Source organism: Delphinapterus leucas, chromosome 15 (genome assembly GCF_059928025.1).
Source record: "Delphinapterus leucas isolate spDelLeu-1000000601 "Yukka" chromosome 15, BTC_Dleu_Yukka2, whole genome shotgun sequence".
NCBI lineage: Eukaryota > Metazoa > Chordata > Mammalia > Artiodactyla > Monodontidae > Delphinapterus > Delphinapterus leucas.
In genome coordinates this window covers 10217254-10239141 of record NC_143143.1, presented here as the reverse complement: position 1 = coordinate 10239141, position 21888 = coordinate 10217254, and the positions used below count along the sequence as shown (strand labels likewise).

The 21888-nt window shown below is 39.9% G+C and overlaps 1 protein-coding gene across 12 annotated transcripts in view; it reads right to left on the bottom strand.

The window, feature by feature from the left end:
- Positions 1 to 21888, bottom strand: part of GTF2I (general transcription factor IIi) — a 95550-nt gene that overhangs the window by 1485 nt on the left and 72177 nt on the right. For 11 of the 12 annotated variants that reach the window (XM_022588111.3, XM_022588114.3, XM_022588112.2 and 8 more), the window contains 17 exons: positions 18213 to 18396; positions 17150 to 17208; positions 13962 to 14033; positions 12580 to 12763; positions 11895 to 11953; positions 11423 to 11497; positions 8679 to 8780; positions 8007 to 8072; positions 7490 to 7673; positions 5923 to 5981; positions 5463 to 5543; positions 4959 to 5042; positions 4610 to 4793; positions 3510 to 3538; positions 1770 to 1811; positions 928 to 969; positions 389 to 464 (listed from right to left, as the gene is read on the bottom strand). In XM_022588111.3, coding sequence (XP_022443819.1) covers positions 406 to 464; positions 928 to 969; positions 1770 to 1811; positions 3510 to 3538; positions 4610 to 4793; positions 4959 to 5042; positions 5463 to 5543; positions 5923 to 5981; positions 7490 to 7673; positions 8007 to 8072; positions 8679 to 8780; positions 11423 to 11497; positions 11895 to 11953; positions 12580 to 12763; positions 13962 to 14033; positions 17150 to 17208; positions 18213 to 18396 — 1565 coding nt within the window. In that variant the 3' untranslated portion in view covers positions 389 to 405. Of the gene's footprint in view, positions 1 to 388; positions 465 to 927; positions 970 to 1769; positions 1812 to 3509; positions 3539 to 4609; positions 4794 to 4958; positions 5043 to 5462; positions 5544 to 5922; positions 5982 to 7489; positions 7674 to 8006; positions 8073 to 8678; positions 8781 to 11422; positions 11498 to 11894; positions 11954 to 12579; positions 12764 to 13961; positions 14034 to 17149; positions 17209 to 18212; positions 18397 to 21888 lie in introns of those variants that run through there. The other variant, XR_016387774.1, reaches the window with a different exon arrangement.

Genomic DNA, 21888 nt, shown 5'->3' with positions numbered 1-21888 from the left:
TATGCAAGATGCACGATGGATTGTGTAGCTCAGCCAGTCTCTGCAAATACTGTTATTATGATTAGGGGGAAAAGTCAGTCTGTTCACACTGACTCACAGTGAACTCCAACGGCAAGGACAAGATTTAACCTATAGATTAGAAACAAAACATTTTCCATTTGAGGCAAAGCGCTTTACCTTCTCTGCCTGACATATATTGATCCAAGGAAAATCTCTCTGCTTGAATCTTCTAGCTCAAACCACCCAGTATGCTTGTACTTTGTCCTCACGTGCCCTGAAGGCGGGGCCGCCATTTATGGCCGAAGCAGGGAAAACACTTCAGCTTATGAATATGCAGGTGGGTTCAGATAGACACCACATGGCATCCTGGACACAGAAGGTGATTTACCCTAGGAGGGAAGAGGTCTACCACGTAGGGTCTGGTTCTTGCTTGATTTGAGAGCTTCCATCAGTCTCCTTTAATTCTATCAAGTGAAACAAAAGGGAACCGATTAACTGCACTATTAATGCAAATCTGTCCAATTATAAATCTACTCATACCAAACTATTCATTACAATGACTTAAAAGGAATTATAAGATACTAAAAATGATAAGACTGTTCTCTAGCAGTAAGTTCTAACTTTTGTTACTTAGATTTTCAAAGTAACAAACACCTTATTAATTATGCATGTAAAGGACCCACAATAGCTATATCTAGGTTATATAGCAGTCATTCAACTATTTCAGAATTCATTAAGAGTCATTGGGGAAAATGGAGGAAAAGAACCCATGAGTCATCTCTAAACACAATGTTTCTGGGCATAAACTACAAATCCAGTTCACCCAGAAACAAAACAACCACACAGGTCCAGTTAAACAGCTTTAAAAACACAATTAATCCTTTGTCTTTGGCACTTTATTTTTGACAACCAGACTACTCTTTTTACCTTCTGTTGCAGGAACCTCCAACTGGCTCGGCTCAGCTGATTCTGAAGAGAAATACATAAAGATTTTACTTTAACATTTTTCCAAAGTTGCTTTCAGTTATTTAAAGAGCCTAGAGGGAGAAAGCTCTCTAGCCGTTGTACACAAAGCCCAGGTCTAGGTGAGACAGCAGCCACAGATTCTTGGGATTAAATACACTGTTAACGCAACCAGACTCTCAAAAACCTGCTTTTCTGAAACCTGTTAAATTTGCCCACACAACCGAAATCTTAAATAACAGTCTTAATTAACATAGCTCTAACATGAAAGTAGGAGTTTCTTTCTCTATGTCTTTTCCCCCTTTCTTCTGTGGGCTCCCTTCTAATAAAAGCCTTTTGTTACTTTCAATGAATCACACAGCAGGCCTAAACACTTTGTTTCTAAGGAGTTTTTTAAACTACAATGCATGCATTTCCGCCCAACATAATTTTGGTTTATAGCAACCACTGGAAACAAATGGCGTAAGAAGCCAAGTTAAAAAACAACCTTCTCCCCCCATCACCCCACAACTGCATTCTTGGCCACTGGTCTCAGGGTTCCTGACCTGGGACGGTGGGAACAAATGGCACGTGGTCCAGTTCTCAGTGAGGACCTATGGCTTGAGCTTATACAGGCTTTCAGACAAAGGAGTCCAAGCAAACAAGTCTGCATGTGCACGAGTGTGTGCGTATGTGTGTACATGTGTGCTGTGGAATTAACTTGCCTTGAAGTTAGGTAAATGTAAGCATGTGAGGCCACACAATTTATGTGACCTGTTTTATTGACTAAGTAGGAATACTTCTATATTTTACCATGCTTAATTTACCTTGGATCACTGGGCTTTCTGACTCACTCTGATCAACCAACTCTGAAAAGAAAGCAGATTCATTTAAGTAATAATTTAATGATATGTTGTTATATTTGAAAAGCATTTTTTACATACATTCTCTAATCTGATGCTCCAACTTTGCTGTAACAGGCACTATCTTCCTTATGACAAGAAGGGAACAAATATTAAAAATTCTAGTACGTCCCATCGAAGTAACTAATTCAGAGTAATTACCATAAAATTCTATAACAGACTAGGGCACAAGGAAAAGAACAAAACTGAACATTTTAAACATAAGGTAAAGGAGCAGGGAGGCATAAAATACAGTGTCTTTTGACATTAAAAATTACACAGAAGGTAGATGAATTGGGATCAATAAAATTTTTTTCCCCCCAAAGAAACCCCACACCTTATCATGGGGTTTCTTTAAATGACAAAGTTCCCGGGTGTAGTTAAAGCTGAATGCCAAAGATGACTGAAAATCTATGAAGCAAGGTTTACTTCTCTTTCATTCATTACTGACATCCCTAGATACTAACATACTTGGCCAAGACAGACAGTATAATATATAAAAACAGATTCTATAAAAAAAGAACTCATGGCTTGGGGGAAAAAGCAAATAAATATATTTTGTGATAAAGTGAAACTCGAAACTTGGAGGCAGAAGAGATATAACCAAATCCGTGACACTGAAGGAGCGGTGGCCACAGAACAGCATCAATAGTGTGAAGCAGAACAGGGGGGTGGGGGCAGGCACAACAGCGGCCCAATTTCTCAGCTCAGGGGGCAAACCAGCGACTCACGAGGCTCAGCTGCTCAGTGACCACTGAAAACTCCTGAATACTTTCCCAACAAATAAAGTATACAATTGAATACTCAATACAGATGGATTTTAGAGAGATGGAATAATACCAGTTGGAAAAAAGACCGAAACGCTAATGGTATTAGTTAAGGATAATTCTCACTTTTGAAATTTTTTAACAAAGTTAACAGAAGAACATAAGACATACTAGCATAGTTAAGTTTTGCTAAAAAAAAACCCCGCTGTTTAAACTGATACGAACATCAGGGAACTGGAAGAACACTTACACTTGTTCATGCAACAGTATGTGAGGGCCCAGTGGCTGCCAGACACTAGGCCTAAATATCAACAGAAGTAGCTAAATCACATTAAAAGACTTACTTTTTCCAGCCCAGTAATTACAAGCTAATAGTAAAAGTAATAACAGTAGTAGTAAAAACAGTAACAAATACAGATTTTGCTTACTGAGCACATACTAGGGTCAGGGGTCAACAAACTTTATTACAAAGAGGCAGTAAGTATTTCAGGCTTTGCAGGTCAGTCCAGTTTGCCATAAGCAAATGGCCCTGGCAGTGCTGTAATAAAACTTTATTTACACGGCTGCAGCTTGCTGGTCCCTGTTTTAGAGGCCTGACACACAATGTGTCATTTAAAATGCTCTAAAACTCCCAGAATGGGTACTAATATCATTACCATTTTCCTAATAAGTAAACTGAGATTTAAAAAAGGTGAAGCAACTCGCCCAGTTTTACATCTAGAAAGTGCCTGGTGCCTCGCACACTGAGGGCTAAAACGATGACTTTGAATGCTTACTGCTGTAGGTGAAGTAATAAAACGTTACACTCTCAGGTAAGTGTACGTGCAAGTGCACACACCCACCCCCTTCTCACATCCCAGAAAAGAGCAAAACCAAGAAGACTTCAAGAAATACTCACGGTTATTAATCACAAGTCCTGGAAATGGTCTAAAGAGAGAAACAAATTGCACAAGTTTTTTTTCTACTCTACAAGAGTTCACATGTATATTCAGTTTATTCAACTAACATTTAGCCCATGTCGCTTACGTGCTAGAATGAGAAAAGCTGTCCACTACTGTTTAATCTTATAGTTTCTAATCTACAGACAGACAGATATACGAATAACTAATATGGCACATTATTAGAAAATGCTACACCAAGATGGTGGGAAAAAAATAGGAACAATGCAAAGGGAATAGAGTAATTTTAGTGAAATGAGGAAAAAGCATTGGGAAGGTAATACATTAGCTCTGTCTGAGTGTTGGTCCTATGCAGACAGTGGGAACTTGACAATGAATGGGTGTTATTTAGTAACAGCCAAGTTTGGGGAGGTGGAAGAAAAGAGTGAAGGGCACTTGGGACTTCTGCTTAGGTGGATGACAAAAGGATACCGTAAGACTTACTGTGACAAGCACACATCAAAGACTGTGATTCTCACAATGCTGTTAGAGGGCAGGTGTAACCGTCATTCCTACTCTGTGGATAAGGAGCTAACACTCTCAAAGGAAACAACTACAACCTCACTGGACAGACAAGGAAACAGAAGCGACTTAGTATCGAATCCCTGTCTGATCCAAAGCCTGCGAAGAGATGCTGAGGCAGAGGCTGGCAACATTTTTCTGTAAAGGGCCAGACAGTAAATATTTCCAGCTTTGCAGACCACACTGTCTCTGTCCCAACTACTTAATTTTACCACCGCAATATGAAAGCAGCCACAGACGATATGTAAACAAACGGATGTGACTGGGTTATAATAAGACATAAAACTAAAATAAAAGCAGATGGCAGGCTGGAGCTGGTCCACAGGCCACGGTGTGCTAACAATCCCCTGCCTTAAAAACCAGAGAACTGAGTCAGCACAAGGAAGAAAGAATCTAATAGTACAGTAACTAAAGAATTTCACTACAGTTCATTTCATCACACGGTAAACTTACTACGTATGACTACATTTTGGAAGACGACTCAGCCTCAATGATCTGCAGGTTCATTCTTATGACCAAGCAAGGAACTCTCACATACCTAATGACTGTGAATTTAATGAACTCAGCAGAATCTAAGATCCTTCTCATGGAGCTGATTTCCAGATAGCTGGGGGCTTTGAATGACACTCCAGGAGGCATGCCATCAACCACCACACAGCCAGGGTTAATTGTGATTTTCCTGTAGGGAACTTTCACAGGGAAACCCATACCAATGGCTTCACCTATAGCAAGACAAACGGCATAAAAGCACAGATGAACCTAGCACCTTAGTTGAGTATTGTAAAAGCACAGATTAAAGCTACCTGAGCATAATTTACTTTTAAGATCTTATTGAGACAAAATTTCCTTGCTTACTGCAAGCTATACTATGCAAATGCAAAACTTACCAAATTTTCGACTGAAGAGGTCATTAACTTGTTCTCTTAGCTGTCTAGCTTTTTCAACTTTTGACAGTCTTTCATTATCGTCATCTAAAAAGGTTAAGAGAAAGTTGTAAACTTAATAATGCGATTTTAATACCAGATAAATTTTTAGGTGCTTTATGTAACTTCACTTTCTGTTTTTGGAATGTTTTAAAAAACGAATCAAGATTGAAATGATTTCACCAAACAATTTAATAATAACACCAAACTGACAATGCTGCAGTTATGAAGAGCTTTGCTTGCCGACTTACACAAATTTTTTCAACAACACCCTAGGCATCTGGGTGGCCTACAGGTTTTAGCTCATGCCGAGTCTAATAACTGCCAAGAGCTGTTTAGCGATAAACTGACAAGGTGATGTATTTGGTTAATAACTTCTGCAGGGGCTGGTGGGGACAGCACACAATGTGCAGTGCATTCAACATCCATGAAGCCCCACAAACTATGATTAAGGCACAGAGATCATACCTGGAATTGTCACCTGAATGATGTTAAGATCTTCAACACCTGATGCAGTAGTATTAACATTGGGCGATGAATTTATTTTTCCTTAAAACAGAGACTTGCGATTAGAACATATACAGATGTAATTAAATCTTCCCTAATAAAGTGCTTACAATTCAGACTACAAAAGATAGTATTTTAACCCAACTTTGTTCCTTTTCATGTCATGTTTTGTTGTTCTGTGATATTAGGCTTGCTGAAAGACGTTTTTCACTTTTTTTCTCTTCCTTGTGGTGCTTCCTTCGTAGAGCATCAGATATGTGGAGATCCTCAGGTATTAAAGAACTTAAAAATCGTAAACTAGTCCAAACCCCAACCTTGAATGAGCTTTCCTGGTTTTGTCTCAGTAGCCACTCTTTCAACAATTGTCTAAATTAGTGCAAAGTAAGTGTCTAACAGCACGTTTTCTGCAGCAAATGCTTACTTGGAGGGCTCTTAGAGGAGGAGGTGCTCTCCTTAATTGCCGTCTCAAACATTTCAGGCCTAAGAACAAGAAAAGAGAAAAAACTTTTGGGCTAACATTCCAATAGTAAAACATTAAAAATGAAACAAGTAAGAGATTTAAAAAAGCCAGCAACTTTCTATAAATACACATTCTTAGTAATGGAAGAACAGAAAGAAGTAACATGGATCTCTAAAGGAACACACATATAAAGACTAATTATAATTGTGATTTTAACATCCACCCCAGCCCCATCTAGTATAAACAGCTTCTTCCTGTGGTTTCACTATATCCTGGAAAGAGTGTATGCTAGACTGGAAAAGGAAACAGGAAGAGACCCGAATGCAGGTAGCATGGAAACAGAAGACAGGCGGTAAAAACCTGAACACAAGAGACTATCTCTCTTAGGAAGCAGAAGCAGGGGCCTTAGCCTCTACAGACCTGGCTGAAGGTACAGAGGGAGGCCATTATGGTTGGCAATGTCAGCTTTGATTATTTGACAGCATCCTTAGGGAACTCAGAAGTCACCTTTAATAAATAAAACCTAAAATTCCTTTCAATTCATTTCAAATGTATTTTGTTAACTCTAATTATTTCCATTTACTTCAATTGTGTTGGCATAATTCACAGATGTCCAAGCAAACAGGAGAGAAATTTAAAATATTCTGTAAGCTGGAGAAATAAACGGGCTTTATAAAACTGAACCACTGGGCTTCCCTGGTGGCGCAGTGGTTGAGAGTCCACCTGCCAATGCAGCGGACACGGGGTTCGTGCCCCGGTCCGGGAAGATCCCACATGCCGGGGGAGCAGCTAGGCCCGTGAGCCATGGCCGCTGAGCCTGCGCGTCCGGAGCCTGTGCTCCGCAGCGGGAGAGACCACAACAGTGAGAGGCCCACGTACCGCAAAAAAAACCCCAAAAAAACCCCAACTGAACCACTGCCTAGACTCCAGTAGTATTAACCATTAAGATATCACTGTGAGGCTTCCCTGGTGGCACAGTGGTTAGGGATCCACCTGCCAGTGTAGGGGACACAGGTTCCAGCCCTGGTCCGGGAAGATCCCACATGCCACAGAGCAACTAAGCCCGTGCGCCACAACTACTGAGCCTACGCTCTAGAGCCCACACGCCAGAACTACTGAAGCCCGCACACCTAGAGCCCGTGCTCCGCAACAACAGAAGCCACCACAATGAGAAGCCCGCACACCGCAACGAAGAGTAGCCCCTGCTTGCCGCAACTAGAGAAAGCCCGTGCGCAGCAATGAAGACCCAACGCAGCCAAAAATAAAAACAAATTTAAAAATTTATATTAAAAAATATATATGTCACTGTGCATAGACTTCACTAAATCAAGTTGTTATCCCCCTGATAAGCCACAGCCCCTCCCTCTTTTGACCAGTTACGAAAAATTTAAAATATACACAAAGGTACAGCTTAAAGAGCTTCTTTGACCCTAAGGTTTGGCTGAGCTCCAAAGTAGAGTCCATGTGCCATCTCCCGGCATCAAACTGTATCAACTCATGGCAATCTTGTTTCATCTTATTTCCTTACTTTTTAATGATGAACTTAATTTTGGCTTTGTTTCTGAGTATCTTCTCCAGCCTTGGAATGCCAAAAGTAGATGGTCGTCGGAATGGCACACCCTCGGGTAAGCCTTCCACGTAGAAGTCTTCAGGGAAAGACTCAAATAACGCAAACGGCACTTTCACAGCTTGTTTAAGGCCAAGAGCTTCACCTAAAAGAACAAAAACAAAACACATTTACTGATTCTCATATTTGTAACATTTTAAAAAACTAAGCCTTTTTAAAAAAACGCATTTTAAATTACATTTTGCAGCTACTAAATAAAACCTTTCTTTTTAAAAAATCACATTAATTTTAGAAAAATTTCTTCCATTTCTTGGTGCTCAGAAACGTGGAAGAAAATATAAAATTCATGACTGCAAAACCCACACACTTCTGATGACAGTAATATTTAAATGCTGAACAATTTTACTATGCTCACATTTTTCTATTTTATAAAAAAGCTACCTCATATTTTAATAACAGTATTTCAAAATAAACTTACCACATTTTTCATTGAAAAGATTTTCAACTTTCTGTTTTAGGTCAGTGATTTTGGCATTCCAGGCCTCTGCATATATATAAAAAAAAAAAAACAAGAGCGATTAAGATGTTAGTAACAGTTACTAGTATACATCCAATGGCAGGAACTTCTTCATCTTTTATTGTGCATCTTTAAGCAATACAAAATAAAAAATATATAGGTTTTAAACACAGGTATGTCTTGATAACTACTCTAACCCTGATGCATTATTTAACTGTTTTATTATATTACTAATACGTTGGCTACGAATAAATAAAAAAACAAATGAAAACCAAAATACCCCCCCAAAAAACAATTACAGTATCTACTACGTGCCAGATACAGTTTTACCCTTTAAATGATCTGGTATTTATAATCTTCATAATAACCCTATGGAACAGGAAGTAATGTTATCCCCACTCATAGATAAGGAAACTGAGGCACAGAGAGGTTAAGCAGCCTGCTCAACGTCAAACAGTTATAAAGTCCTGGCACCAGATCTGAATTCAGTCTGGCTCTATAATCTGTGCCTTGAATTGCTAATATATACTAACTCACCAAATAAAAAAAAGAAAACAATTCAACTAGTAAAATATCTTACTAACTCCTTTTATTTAAAATAATGAAATAAAGAAAAACATAACACATATTTACCAAAGGAAAACTCTCTCCCTCGAGGCTTGAAGGGAACATTAGAACCATTAGTCTGGGTAGGGGTTCGAACAGCTGAGGTTTGAGGGTTGCTGTTATTAGGGCCTAAAGAATTAAACAAAAAACATAATCAGCACATATATTCAGTCATCCTTACGTACTGCTCGTGATTTCTCTAGGACATGCTCTTGAGGTCCAACCTGTGCTGGTAAAGTTCAGCTCAGTGTGTATACAAGCACTCTGCAATGAAAACAGCCACTGCTGTCAGTGTTACAGACCTCCATCCATCCTCCTACTTCCATCCCTATAATCAGGCATTTCCCCCCAAAAACACATCTAGCTTTCTGGCTGATCTGAGGAACTTTCAACTCACTTAATGAGTCATTACGCCATTTTGAAGCCACTGGTTGCCTACGCTTGCCTTTCATGTTTTTCTTTCAGCCTTTGAACATAAGCACGACTTTAGATACAACTCTATCATCTCCCCTGCATGAAGCTTTCCTTTGGATTCTCTAGCTGACACTGACATATCCTTTCTTTGAATTCTTAGTAATATACAGAAACAATGTTATGGGTTATCAGTTGTTTTCCATTAAAAGCCTGACTATGGCCTCAGAATCGAATAAAATATCAAGATTCAACATTCTAATCTTTAATTACTTCAAACTCCCGAATAAAAAACACAGCTTCCTTAAAGAGCACAGTGATAAAAGCAAAGTATTTCTGGACCAGCTGGATCTAGCAGCCTGGTTGACCTGGCAGGTATAATAACCAGACAGAGGAGCTCAGTACATCCTATTACCATACTTCTTTAACAGGCTACTAAGATCACTCAACTAACATCTCTTTTTATACTCCATGTTCATAAAGCAGCCTTTTAATAGTCACAGGGAAAGACAGGAAGAGACTTGTGATCACCTGACAGAATTAAGCTGACTGAAATATCTACCTGCGATTCAAAAATCAATAAACTGGCATTCTGGTTTATGCTTAAGTGAAATGACACTACACACCCACTAGAATGGCTAAAATAAAAAGAAGGACAATATCAAGTACTGTGAGGATGTGCAGCAACTGGCATTCTCATACATTCCTGGCAGAAGTGTAAAGCGATACAATCAGTTTGGTAAACTGTTTCTTAGAAAGTTAAAAACCCAGTAATTCCACTCTAAATATCTATTCAAAAGAAGGAAAGCATATGCCACGTTTTGTACACAAATGTTCATATAGCATCTTTACCAGACAAAGACAGGAAATAAACCCAAATGCCCACCGACAAACGCATAAATTGATTCTGGTGAATCCATGCAATGGAGTAATGCTCAGCAATAAAAAGAAACACTGAAACATGCAGCAAGTATAAATCTAGCAACGTTGTGCTAAGCAAAAGAAGGCGACCATAGAAAGAAAAGACGCCACATGATTCCATTTATATGAAATTCTGCAACAGGCAGAAGTGTTCCATGGTGACAAAAGGCGGATCGATGGTTGCCTGTGGCCTGGCCTGTGAGGGAGTGACTGCCAAGGAGCGTGTGTGAGACGTTTTAGGGTGAGGGAGATGTTCTATCCATTGACTAAAGCGGTGCTGCAAGCATTTTTCAGAACTCAAACTGTAAAATTAAAATGCGTGCATTTTATCGCATATAAAGTGTACTCAATAAATTTGATTTTTAAAGTAATAAAAAAATCCATTTACAAGCATGATGTATAATTTAAAAGAAAACACTAGTATGGTGGGGAAAAAAAAAAGTCCCTCCTTGCTACCACACTCTTGACAAAAAGTCCCTGAACACGGACACAGCTCTTTGCTACCCAAATTAGTTAGTGTTAAACCACTAACAACTACTTTGTGGTATTTCAACAAATATAAATTAAATTTGGGGTCTATTCAGAGCCCTGGTTAAGCAAAAGAAAGCTACTGTGGGACAAGGTCCTCTGTGGCTTGGGTAAGACAACAGAAAGAGATTCTCTGTTAATCTGAAGGCAGGTCAAAACCATTTTTCATTAACCCATCACTGCCCTTGTACACGAATGTTCAGAGCAGCATTACTCACAAATAGCCAAAAAGTAGTACAAACCAAATGTCCATCAACCGATGAATAAACAAAATACGGTATATCCACACAATGAAATGCTAGTCATCAAGAAAAAGGAACGGACACCCATTAGGATGGATATTATCTAAAAAGCAGAAAGTAACACGTGGTGGCGAGGCTGTGGAGAAATATCACCTTGTAATTGCAATTGTTACTTAGAAACATTCAGAAAATCTAACTTTGGGACTACCCCGGTGGCGCAGTGGTTAAGAATCCGCCTGCCAACACAGGGGACACGGGTTCGAGCCCTGATCCGGGAAGATCCCACACGCCCCGAAGCAACTAAGCCCGTGCGCCACAACTACTGAGCCTGCGCTCTAGAGTCTGCGAGTCACAACTACTGAAGCACGCGCACCTAGAGCCCGTGCGCCACAACAAGAGGAGCCACTGCACCGCAATGAAGAGCAGCCCCCGCTCGCTGCAACTAGAGAAAGCCCGCACACAGCAACGAAGACCCAATGCACCCAAAAATTAATTAATTAATTAATTAAAAAAAAAAGAAATCTAGCTTTATCGCAGTTAAGTGTTCTGCACCTAAAACAAGTTTTATAAAAACTCATTTGCAAAAAAATATAAATAGTAAAGTGAAGAAGCAACAGATTAACTAGTGAATTGTAGAACGGACAGGAACGGGCCACAGAGCAACCTCACCTTCAACAGTGACCTCAATTTCAGGAACTTTTGAATTACTCCCAGGGCTTCGTGGTCTTTTCGGGGACTGCAAAGCTGTAAAGTAAGCATACAATTTCTTTTGCATGTTGTAAAAAATCCAGAAGGAGATGCTTTATAAAAGCAGAGTATTAAAATTCATACAGTTTGGCTCTTTTCAAAGAAACCCGAAGAATTAAACTGGTAGTGTAATCCTCCACATGAGTCTCAACAAAGCTGTGGAAACATGAATGAAGGAGGATTGCAAACGTGAAACTGCCGATGAAATGTTTACTTTTAAGAGACACAGAGGAGGGAGGGAGGGAGGGAGGGAGGGAGAGGGAGGAGGGGGGTTCATTAAACAAAATACCTTAAAAAGCAAAGAAACAAACCGAAAGCCCCCAAAAGATATGTGCCAACGACTCAGTATGTTTTAACGCACTGAAGTATAATGAAGGTATACATAATCTCTTACCTTTAGTGTTTATTTTACTAGCCATTCCAGGAGGCAAGTAGGAAATAACTAGTTCAGGTCTAGAGAAAAAACCAAGAAACATTACAGTGGCCAGTATAATATTGGTCTTCACAGCTAGTAAAAATTGTGATGACCAATGATAACTCTGTAATGTAACAATAGTTTCTTCCGTTATGGACCAAAAAAATTCACTTTTCCTTCCTACAAATGCCTGCTAAATGATTTTATGAAGAGTAAATGACTTCTTTCATGAAAATGAAAATTAACTAACACTAGTTTAGTTTCTTCAACTACTGAAACTCTGCAGACATATAAATGAGAAACTTAATCACTGAAATTCAGTTGCCCGTAAGTTTAAGCAGGAATAACAGAGCACATAAAAATCAGCACTTTCATCCTGCCCTCAAGTATCTATCAATAGTAAGAGACAACATAGCATCTCTTAACAAACTTCACCTCCACCAATGTGAGGCAGGTACAACTCTCCTTGTCCCGATGAAGAAAATCAAGGACAAGTTAAAGGATGGGAGGCAATGGACAAGGCCAGGACTGCAGCTCAATGCTACGCTTTCCATCGTGGACTTCAAAGCCTTAGCCGTAACCTGAAGCTAGAAAAAAATTTTAATAGAAATATGCCTTGATTGTTCTAATTCCAGAAAGGACTACACTGGCAAAAAGAACTTACTTTTTAACAACAAACTTGATTTTATTACTTCCACGGACAATCCTTTCAAGTCGTGGAATTCCAAACCAGGTAGGGCTTCGAAAGGGAATTCCTTCTGGCAAGCCTTCTACATAAAGGAACTCGGGGTTTGATTCAAACACCGGGTATGGTACTTTTACTGCCTCTGTGAGTCCGAGAGCTTGAGCTGAAAGTGTAAGAGAACATAACTTATGGAAGGTAAAATTTTACAGTCTTTTAGTTTTGTCTGACAGCAGTCTCTGTTTATGTTTTTAATATATATATACATATATTTAAAATTGTGATGTAATGAACATGTAACATTATATTAGTTTCAAGCGTATAATGTAATGATTTGCTATTTGTATATGTTGTCAAATGATCGCCATACTAAGTGTGGTTGACATCTGGGCATTCTCAAATACGTTGTGCAGAAGTTCCCAACAATCTGGCAAATTTCCACCTAGTAATACAGGTATTTTGCTTAGTATATTGTGTAAAGAAGCCTAAAATATAAGAGGAACATTTTACCACTTCAAAGCAAAGGGATGATTAATCAAAATTGTCTCTGTGCTCTGGGCAGAAATGAACTACAGCCATTTCACTGCCATACTACCGAAATGGCAACTATCCAGCCCTTGTGTTACCATCTAGGTGCAAGTCTGCTGTTTAAAAGATAAGAGGGAATTCCCCGGTGGTCCAGTGGTTAGGACTCTGTGCCTTCACTGCCGAGGGGCAGGGTGCGATCCCTGGTCGGGAACTAAGATCCCACAAGCTGCGCGGGGCATGGCCCCCCCAAAAAAAACAAAAAAGAAAGAAAGAAAGAAAGAAAAAGAAAAAAGATAAGAGGTGCATAAGGTGCATCTGAGCAGAACTGGTCAAGAGTACTGAAGATTCCTGATCCAGGACACAAACGTCAATACCAGTTATTAAAACGACGATGGCAACGCCCCAGGAATATTGATATCACTCCACTCCTTACTTCCTTCTCCATGACAGACACACCCAATCAACTGAAACACTCTTGCTGAGCCTCCTCAGAATCCTCAAGACAGCGCTCCAGGAAACCGCTGTCAACAAATCTACGTTGAAACAGACGATGAAACCTATTGGCCACAGGTGTTAGCCAGGTTACAAGTACAGACAGCGGAACTGAGATTCCTCCCCAACTCCTCCCTTCCTTTCCCACTCTGACACACGAGAAAACGGAGTCCAGGAGACAGAAAGTAACTCGCTCAGTTTAAGTAGTGAATGTAGTAGCAGAAAGTCAAACCCAGTTTCTGGGACCTTCTTTCTTTAGGTCCTGAACTGCTATGATGTTCATTCAAAACACTGCCTTTCATTAATGTTTTTAAATTAAGACATAATCACTGTGTTTTACTTACCAAATTTCAAATTAAAAATCTCTTCCACTTGCTTCCGTAGCTTGGTAATTCTGACATTCCAATCTTCTTTGACTGGAAAGGAAAAATAAATCTAATCAACAATGTCCCTTATGGATGCTGACACAAAATCAGACTGGACGCTGTTCTTTCCAGTGATGCTATTTTTTAAAAACTTGAGAGATAATCGGCATATAACACTGTATTAGTTTTAGATGTACAATCCAGTGACACTCTTAATAAAATTTTGCTTAAAAGCAAAAACTTCAGATAAGGAAAAGAAGGATTTCCTGCACTTGTCAAATATCAGAAGTACAGGGAGATAGAATTCAAATTTAAGTTTACATTGTAAATAAAGAAGAACTTGTTCGTAAGTATTTAGAATGAATGGCTTTCAAACACTTTTCCTCGGAGGTACATCAAAGAACCCTCAGGGTTGGGAGGACCAGCTATATAAAGATCCAGGCCTCCTATACCAGGTTCAACCAGAGGAGCTTCACTTGTATTTGCTTTCTAAACAGGCATTCCTTGTTTTATCGAACACGTGTGCCTACAGATTTACACAAAGGAAAACTTCACTAATCACAGCAAGAAATAAATGATAAAGTGATTAGGGAGCTGTCACTCAGCACTACTCACATCCAGAATCCAGTTTATTTCCTTACCCCTCATTTATAAGACAACCATCCCCTTTTAAATACAACATAAAAATAAAGAAAAAATAAGCTATTATAAAAGACACGTAGGGTGGCACTTACTTGGACAGATAATCGGGGCTTGTTTGTTGGAGCTGAGGATGGAGAGGACGGAGGTAGACTTGGAGACAATGGAGGATGGTTGGAGGTATTGGATAAGGAAAGGAGGGAAAGAGAGAGTAAGAGGGAAGGGTAGAGAGTGCAAGAATCGCACTACGTGTGAAAGCCATTTGTGTCTGTGGACAAGGTGACAGGAAATGTTGGAGAAGTTCTGAAAATACTGCTAAAGGTTGGGAGCCTCAGGAAATCTTTCATTTTCACTTTACTTTTACTGTGAAAGTACTTTAAAACCTTTTCTTTAAAAGAAAACCCAGCATCTCAAGGGTTTAATATGGTAACTCGGCCATTCGACCAGACGAAGTCAGTCTGGTATAAACCAAATTTGAATACTACTATAAACAATATCTAGACTCTCCTTCTCTGAGGTAAAGGGCTTCTGTTAACCTGGTGCTCAGTCAGCCCTTCTGCCTCACCCTGCACTTCCTTCTCTGGTATTTGCTGCTCTAATACAAAAAGATCTCTGTACCATTCTACACAAGAACCAAGTACCTTCTCATTCTTCCCCTTCAAAGCTCAGCTATCTGGCTAGTGCCCCAACTTCCTCACATGTGACATCCACCTTTTACCAAATTGAGAACAAAGTGCACCCACGTGTGTTTAAGCATACAACTGTTACCTCAGAGATAAGCAGACGTCTCTGATGGCAAGGACTAATACAATTCTTCTGTCAGGTACGCTGGGACTTGAATTGGCCCAGCAAGACTAACGCCTAGGTGACTGGCAGACCCAGTAACATTTTGTTGCAATGAAGAAGGACAACCTTTGATTCTTTCCAAGGTCTTCTACGAATGGTAGAAGGCCAAGCATTGTTAATAATTGGGAGAATGGAGAGTCTTTTGATAATAGGCCTGTAACCATCTATGCTAGAAAACAGCAGATCAAGTACTACTTAAAATATTACTAAATCCTCGGAGTAACTTGTATGGTGCCTACAGATCGTTCCAATAATACATGTTTCACGTCCTCAATTTGCAGTCATTATTAGAATTGCTCCTAATAAAAGCAGTGATCACATTAATCACAAGCTTGAACTTGAGGTCTGTCTTGCGAAACCAAGACTCACACACAGACCTTCATACTCAGACTAATGCATATTAAAGCGCTACCTTTGGGAATAGTTTTCTTTGCATTATTTTGCTTAGCAAAGTCTCTGTCATGTCCAATCTTCAATTTGCCGCCAATATTTTGTTTCTTTGCCTAAATCTAAAGCATTCTGGGGAGTTTGCTGGGTTAATGTTGCTGCTCAGCCTGGGAAGTTAAGCCTCAACTCTTATCTTCTCCCCGGCAGGATTCTGGGCACAAGATAGTCTGTTTCCCTTAGTACAGTATTTCTCAAATACTTCTCATGCCATGATAAACAAAAGATTATATACAATCTATTTGGCATACTGGTGACCTTCACCGGTTGCCTCCAGGTACCCTAAAAGCTCAAGAATCAGTATTACAGTTCAGACAAATAACCCCTCCTGTATAGTAGTTCACCTTAGCATTTACAAAAATGATTAACTGCAAAAATGAAAGAAAAGGAAGGAAGGAAGGAAGGAAGCAAGGAAGCAAGGAAGGGAGGGAGGGAGGGAGGGAAGGAAGGAGGGAGGGAGGGAGGGAGGGAGGGAGGGAGAGAGGGAGGGAAAAGATTAACTGCAACAATTCAGAAACACCCACTGGTTCTTAGCAACAGAAGTTCCTAAGGTTGCAGAAGATCTACAAGTTGTGGTCACTTTTTCTGACATTATGGAATGGAAAACAAAAAGATGGGAAAGAAATAAAGGCACACTTATACCTCAAAGAAAATAAAACCATTCAGACAACTGAGACCGAGACTTTTAAAAAGTTCTCTTCTATTGGGCATGATGCCAGCACAGCTGCTGCAATCACAGTATTTGTCATTTTAAAAGCAAGGTCCTTGTGAATAGATTAAGGCCTAAATCTGCATGGTCTGGCACATTAGCCACATGTGGGCAACTGAGCACCTGAAACGTCGCTACTTGAATTAAGATGTGCTGTAAGTGTATAATACACACCAGAGTTTCAAATAAAGAATGCAGATAAATGTAAACTAACTCATCATGTATTTATGTTGATTACAGGATGAAAAACAGATTTGGCTACTAGAAAATTTTACATGACATATATGGCTTGCATTTGTGACGCACGTTATATTTCTCCTAAATACCACCGGTCTAAACTCAAAGCTCGAGTTCCCCCCAGACTGCTTATGTTCATGTGGATAAATCAAGGAGTGCCTGTATTGACCTTCCACAAAAGGCTTTTTGGGTGGAAGGGAGAAAAAAGAGGAATTCCATGGCTTTACAAGATTAATGAAAGCTTAGAAACGACTTACTTAAGCTTTTAAAAAGGATTTCACAACTATCTTACCTGGTGTATTCGTTCTTGGCTGAGTAACTTCAGTAGTGCTGTGAGTCAGAAGCTCTGGTCTGTAAAAATACAATTGACATCAGGATGAGAGCATTTAAGCCCACTTTAATTTCCAGTGTGGTTCACTCCACCTTCATTTGCAGTGACAATATCATTTTGGTGACTTTAATTCTTCTTAAAGTAGCAATTTACAAAGATTCACGTGGAACCACCTGTATGTCCTCAAAGGAATTTTAAGCTTAACTTGTGCAAAACAGTTGTGTTTTGCCCCAAAGCAGTTCGACCTCCTGTTTCTGAAACTTCAGACGGACTAGAGCACAATACAGGTAGATATATCTAGCTATGTCACCCTAAAGCGTGTCCCAACAAACAGACATACGAATGCACAACCCCCAAGCAGCAAGCGAATTCTGTCCCAACGATAATTCTTCTTTATTCAGTGGGCCTTCTGTCCCCACTCCCTGCCCTCAAATTCCCCATTCTGCTAGCCTTCGAACTCAAGCCAAAATAACACTCTTAAGGGCCAATTCAAGTTATTTTAAGAGGAATCAGCTTTAAAACCCCTCCAATACTCTGCTGACTGCGAAGGACAGAAAGCCTTCCTCCACTGGGCCATCTCAGTCTATCATGCTATGCCCTCAAGGTCATCAATCCTTCCACACAGAATGGTGTGGTTAGCCGAACATTCGAGTACATCTGACACCTCCCTGCGCCTACCTACCTATGTTACTTCCTTTATTTGAACCCCCTTCTTGCGTTCTCTATGCACAAGTGACCAAACTGCATGCCACCCTTGCCTTCTCCCCCAAAGTGTTCAAGTAGCACTTTACTGCACTGATCTATATAATAAGCCTCCCAAGGACAGGATTCCTGGTGGACCCAATTTTGTACATCTGGTGCCTGGCACTGCATAGACACTTGCTCAAAAAATGAATCTAAATGTAATACCTTAATCTTAAATATGGAGAGTAAGTCCAACTGGGAAGGGGAAAAGCCCATTTTTATAAAATTAATTTTTTCTTAATGACAACATTAAATTTGTTTCTGCAAATTATAATCCTACCTTTTAATAACAAATTTAATTCGATTGCCCACTTGAATAATTTTTTCCAGCCTTGGGATTCCATACCACGAGGGACTTCTAAAAGGAATGTTTTCTGGTAGTCCTTCCACATAGAGGTCATGAGGATGTGCTTCAAATTTCTGGTAAGGTACAGCCTTGGCTTCGGTGCTCCCTAAGGCTTCAGCTTTACAGAAGAAAAGCAATACAAAAGACTGGAGATGAAGTTTCTGCTGAAATCATATTTTATTACGATCCATAGCAAAGTATATGTCAACTTTTTAAAAAGCAACGTATACTCTGAAAATATCAACAGCAACTACTGAAATAGACTTAATACAGCAAATGCAAATATTAAATGACCCTTGATCAAGAAGTAACTTTTGGTGAATTTAAGTTTCCTGATACTAAGGCCATCATAATAGCTCTAAGATCTTATTTTTATGTACTTTTTAAAAAGAGATTTATTTGGCTGCGCTGGGTCTCAGTTGCGGCATGCAGGATCTTTAGTTGCAGCATGCATGTGGGACCTAGTTCCCTGACCAGGGATCGAACCCGGGCCCCATGCGTTGGAAGCGTGGAGTCTTAGCCACTGGACCACCAGGGAAGTCCCTCTAAGATCTTATTTTTAAAATTCTCAGTATCTTTGAGAATAAATAAAGAGAAGAAAATCATGACCAACAATAAAGAGTGCAACTTAAATACTACTTTTTCAAATATCCGGAGGCAGACTTTTGCTACTTAATGCTTCATGAGTACAATAAACTTTTTATTGGCTCTTGCACACTAACTTACTTCAGGCTATACTTTTATCTGTATTGCAACCATAAGATTACTGTTCTTTACCCCTTAAACCTCATCAGTGTACCATTCTCCAAGAAATAATTCAAGGAATGACAAATAAAAATAGTAAGCAGAGGCTGGTTTAGATTAAAAGAGACATATCAAGCAAAATTAAGACACGAAACTTTATTGTTTAAATCCAGGTTCGAGGCAAAAACTTAAAAGATACTTTTCAGATAAATGAGGAAACTCAATGAAGGACTGGATAAGAGCAAGGAGACTGTTAATTCTGTCAAGTGTGATGAGGACACTGTGACTGTGTTTTAAACGTCAATGTTGGGACTTCTCTGGTGGCGCAGTGGCTGGGAATCCACCTGCCAACGCAGGAGACACGGGTTCTGGGGAGATCCCACATGCTGTGAAGCAACTAAGCCCGTGCACCACAACTACTGAGCCCGTGTACCACAACTACTGAGCCCGTGTGCCACAACTACTGAAGCCCGTGCACCTAGAGCCCATGCTCTGCAACAAGAGAAGCCACCACAGTGAGAAGCCTGTGCACCACAACGAAGAGTAGCCCCTGCTCGCCGCAACCAATGAAAGCGCGCGCGCAGCAACGAAGACCCGACACGGCCAAAAATAAAATAATATAAATAAAAGTGTTGTTCAATGGTGCACACTGAACAAGGAAAATGACACCATGCCTGTGATATGCTTTATTAAATTCCGACAAGGGGCATGAAAGAGGAAAGGATGAACAAAATGTGGAAAATCTTAAACATCACTGATTACAAAAATGGGTATATGGGAATGCATTGTACTATTTTTCTACTTTTGAATAGGTGTGGCATTGAAATTTTAAAATGTAAAAATGTAATTACTAACCCCCACTATAAAGCCACATCCAAACAGAGCTTGTAAGAAGAAAGATCCAAACAATTTACAAAGTATCAGCACTTATGGTCTCCCTCGTATTCTGTGTTACATTTAAACATTTTACAATCTGATGGTTGAAAAAAGAGTGGCTCCTTGAAGCATCTGCATTTCTTTGTTAGTCTGACTTTCCTCTCAAATTCAAAGGCCTTCTGTCTTAATTTCTTCCTTCATTTCATGAGCACCAAATCTGAAGGGCTCAAGTATAGGATCTCTCTGATAAAAGTAAGGAGTGTGTATTTGAAAAAACAAATACAATGTAATTTAGATCATGGCTGTTAAAAGAAATATTCTCTTTTAAAATATGGTAAAGGCTTTCACACTCACACCTGGGAGTAATATTAATTGTAATTTTTCTGTTAAATATAACAAAAAAGAACATAATCCTAATTCTAACAAACTTCCTATAAAATACAAAAGAACCAAACTGTTGGAATTGAGAGAGAAACAGCACAAGTTACAGAAAAGAGGAAGGCCAAGTGCATTAGCGTTCATCACCATCATCTACGAGGTCTCCCCTATATTAAGTAACCAACCCTCTGTCTCCCTATCCCCCTCATTTTGCTTAATTTTTTCCTGAACACTTAACACCTTCTAATATACTGCATATTTACTGGTTGCTTTGGTATGCATATCTCCCTAAGTTATAAATGAATGCTTCCCAAGGGTAGCATTCACCATCCTCTGTGCTGCTGAGTTCTCAGCACCTGACACATAGGGGGTTCACAGGTGCTGAATGACTATGCTGCTGCTGCTAAACAACTTTCAAGACTTGTGTCTGATATGATAGACAATCTTATGTTTTCTTCTTTCCCTTTCAGTAACCTTAAAGAAAGCAACAATTCTGCTGGCTTCTCACTCTCTAAGGTGACCCCAGTCGCAAATGACCCACCTGAGGCCACAAGCAGGATTTTGCTGTTTGTAATGTAACAATACGTAAACTCTTATCTATTTTCTTAGATCTGATACAGTGAGAAAATATTTTCTACAGGCCAATTTTTCTTTCTATGAGTACACTATCTCACACACAGCTTTCTCCTTCCATGAGGGAAAAACCATGGGTGCCATGGCTGGCTGGCAGGCACCCATGATCTAATAGGATTGGCTGTTTCTTACCCCAGGCTGAATTTCTAGAACTAAATGTGAGGCCAAAGTTTAAGCCTGTTAATGTAGATGCACATTATCCTATGTCAGCTACTCATGAATTATGACGACACTATGGTGGCACCTCAAATGACAAATAAGGTTCATAATCTTATTTCACTAAATGTCTTGGAAATATAATGATTTTTAAAGTGGTGAAGATTCTCTAGTTTATTGTTCATTAGCTGCTTTCTGACCAGATGTACGAGGAGATACATTTTCATTAAGGTCCTACATTCGTGTTCGGTGGTCAAGGATATTGATGAGGAAAAACTTAAACTCTGACTTTTTCTCAAGGCTCAGTAATTTCTCAAAAACTGTTCCATGTATTTTTATTTAATTAAAAACAATTTTTTTGAGTCACACTTTTATTTATTTGTTTGTTTGCCGAGGGGCATGTGTGATCTTAGTTCCCTGACCAGGGATCTAACCCGTGCCCCCTGCTTTGGAAGGGCACAGTCTTAACCACTGGCCCGCCAGGGAAATCCTTCTAATTTTTTTTTGGCGGTACGCGGGCCTCTCACTGTTGTGACCTCTCCCGTTGCGGAGCACAGGCTCCGGACGCGCAGGCTCAGCGGCCATGGCTCACGGGCCCAGCCGCTCCGCGGCATGTGGGATCCTCCCGGACCGGGGCACGAACCCGTGTCCCCTGCATCGGCAGGCGGACTCTCAACCACTGCGCCACCAGGGAAGCCCCCTTCTGAGTAATTTTTAATGACACTGGTCCATTCAGTATTTGTTGAGTATCTGCCCAAGCACCAAGCACTGTTCTACTAATAGCCAAGAGAGACAAGATCTGGGCTGCTGTTTGAACTGTGTT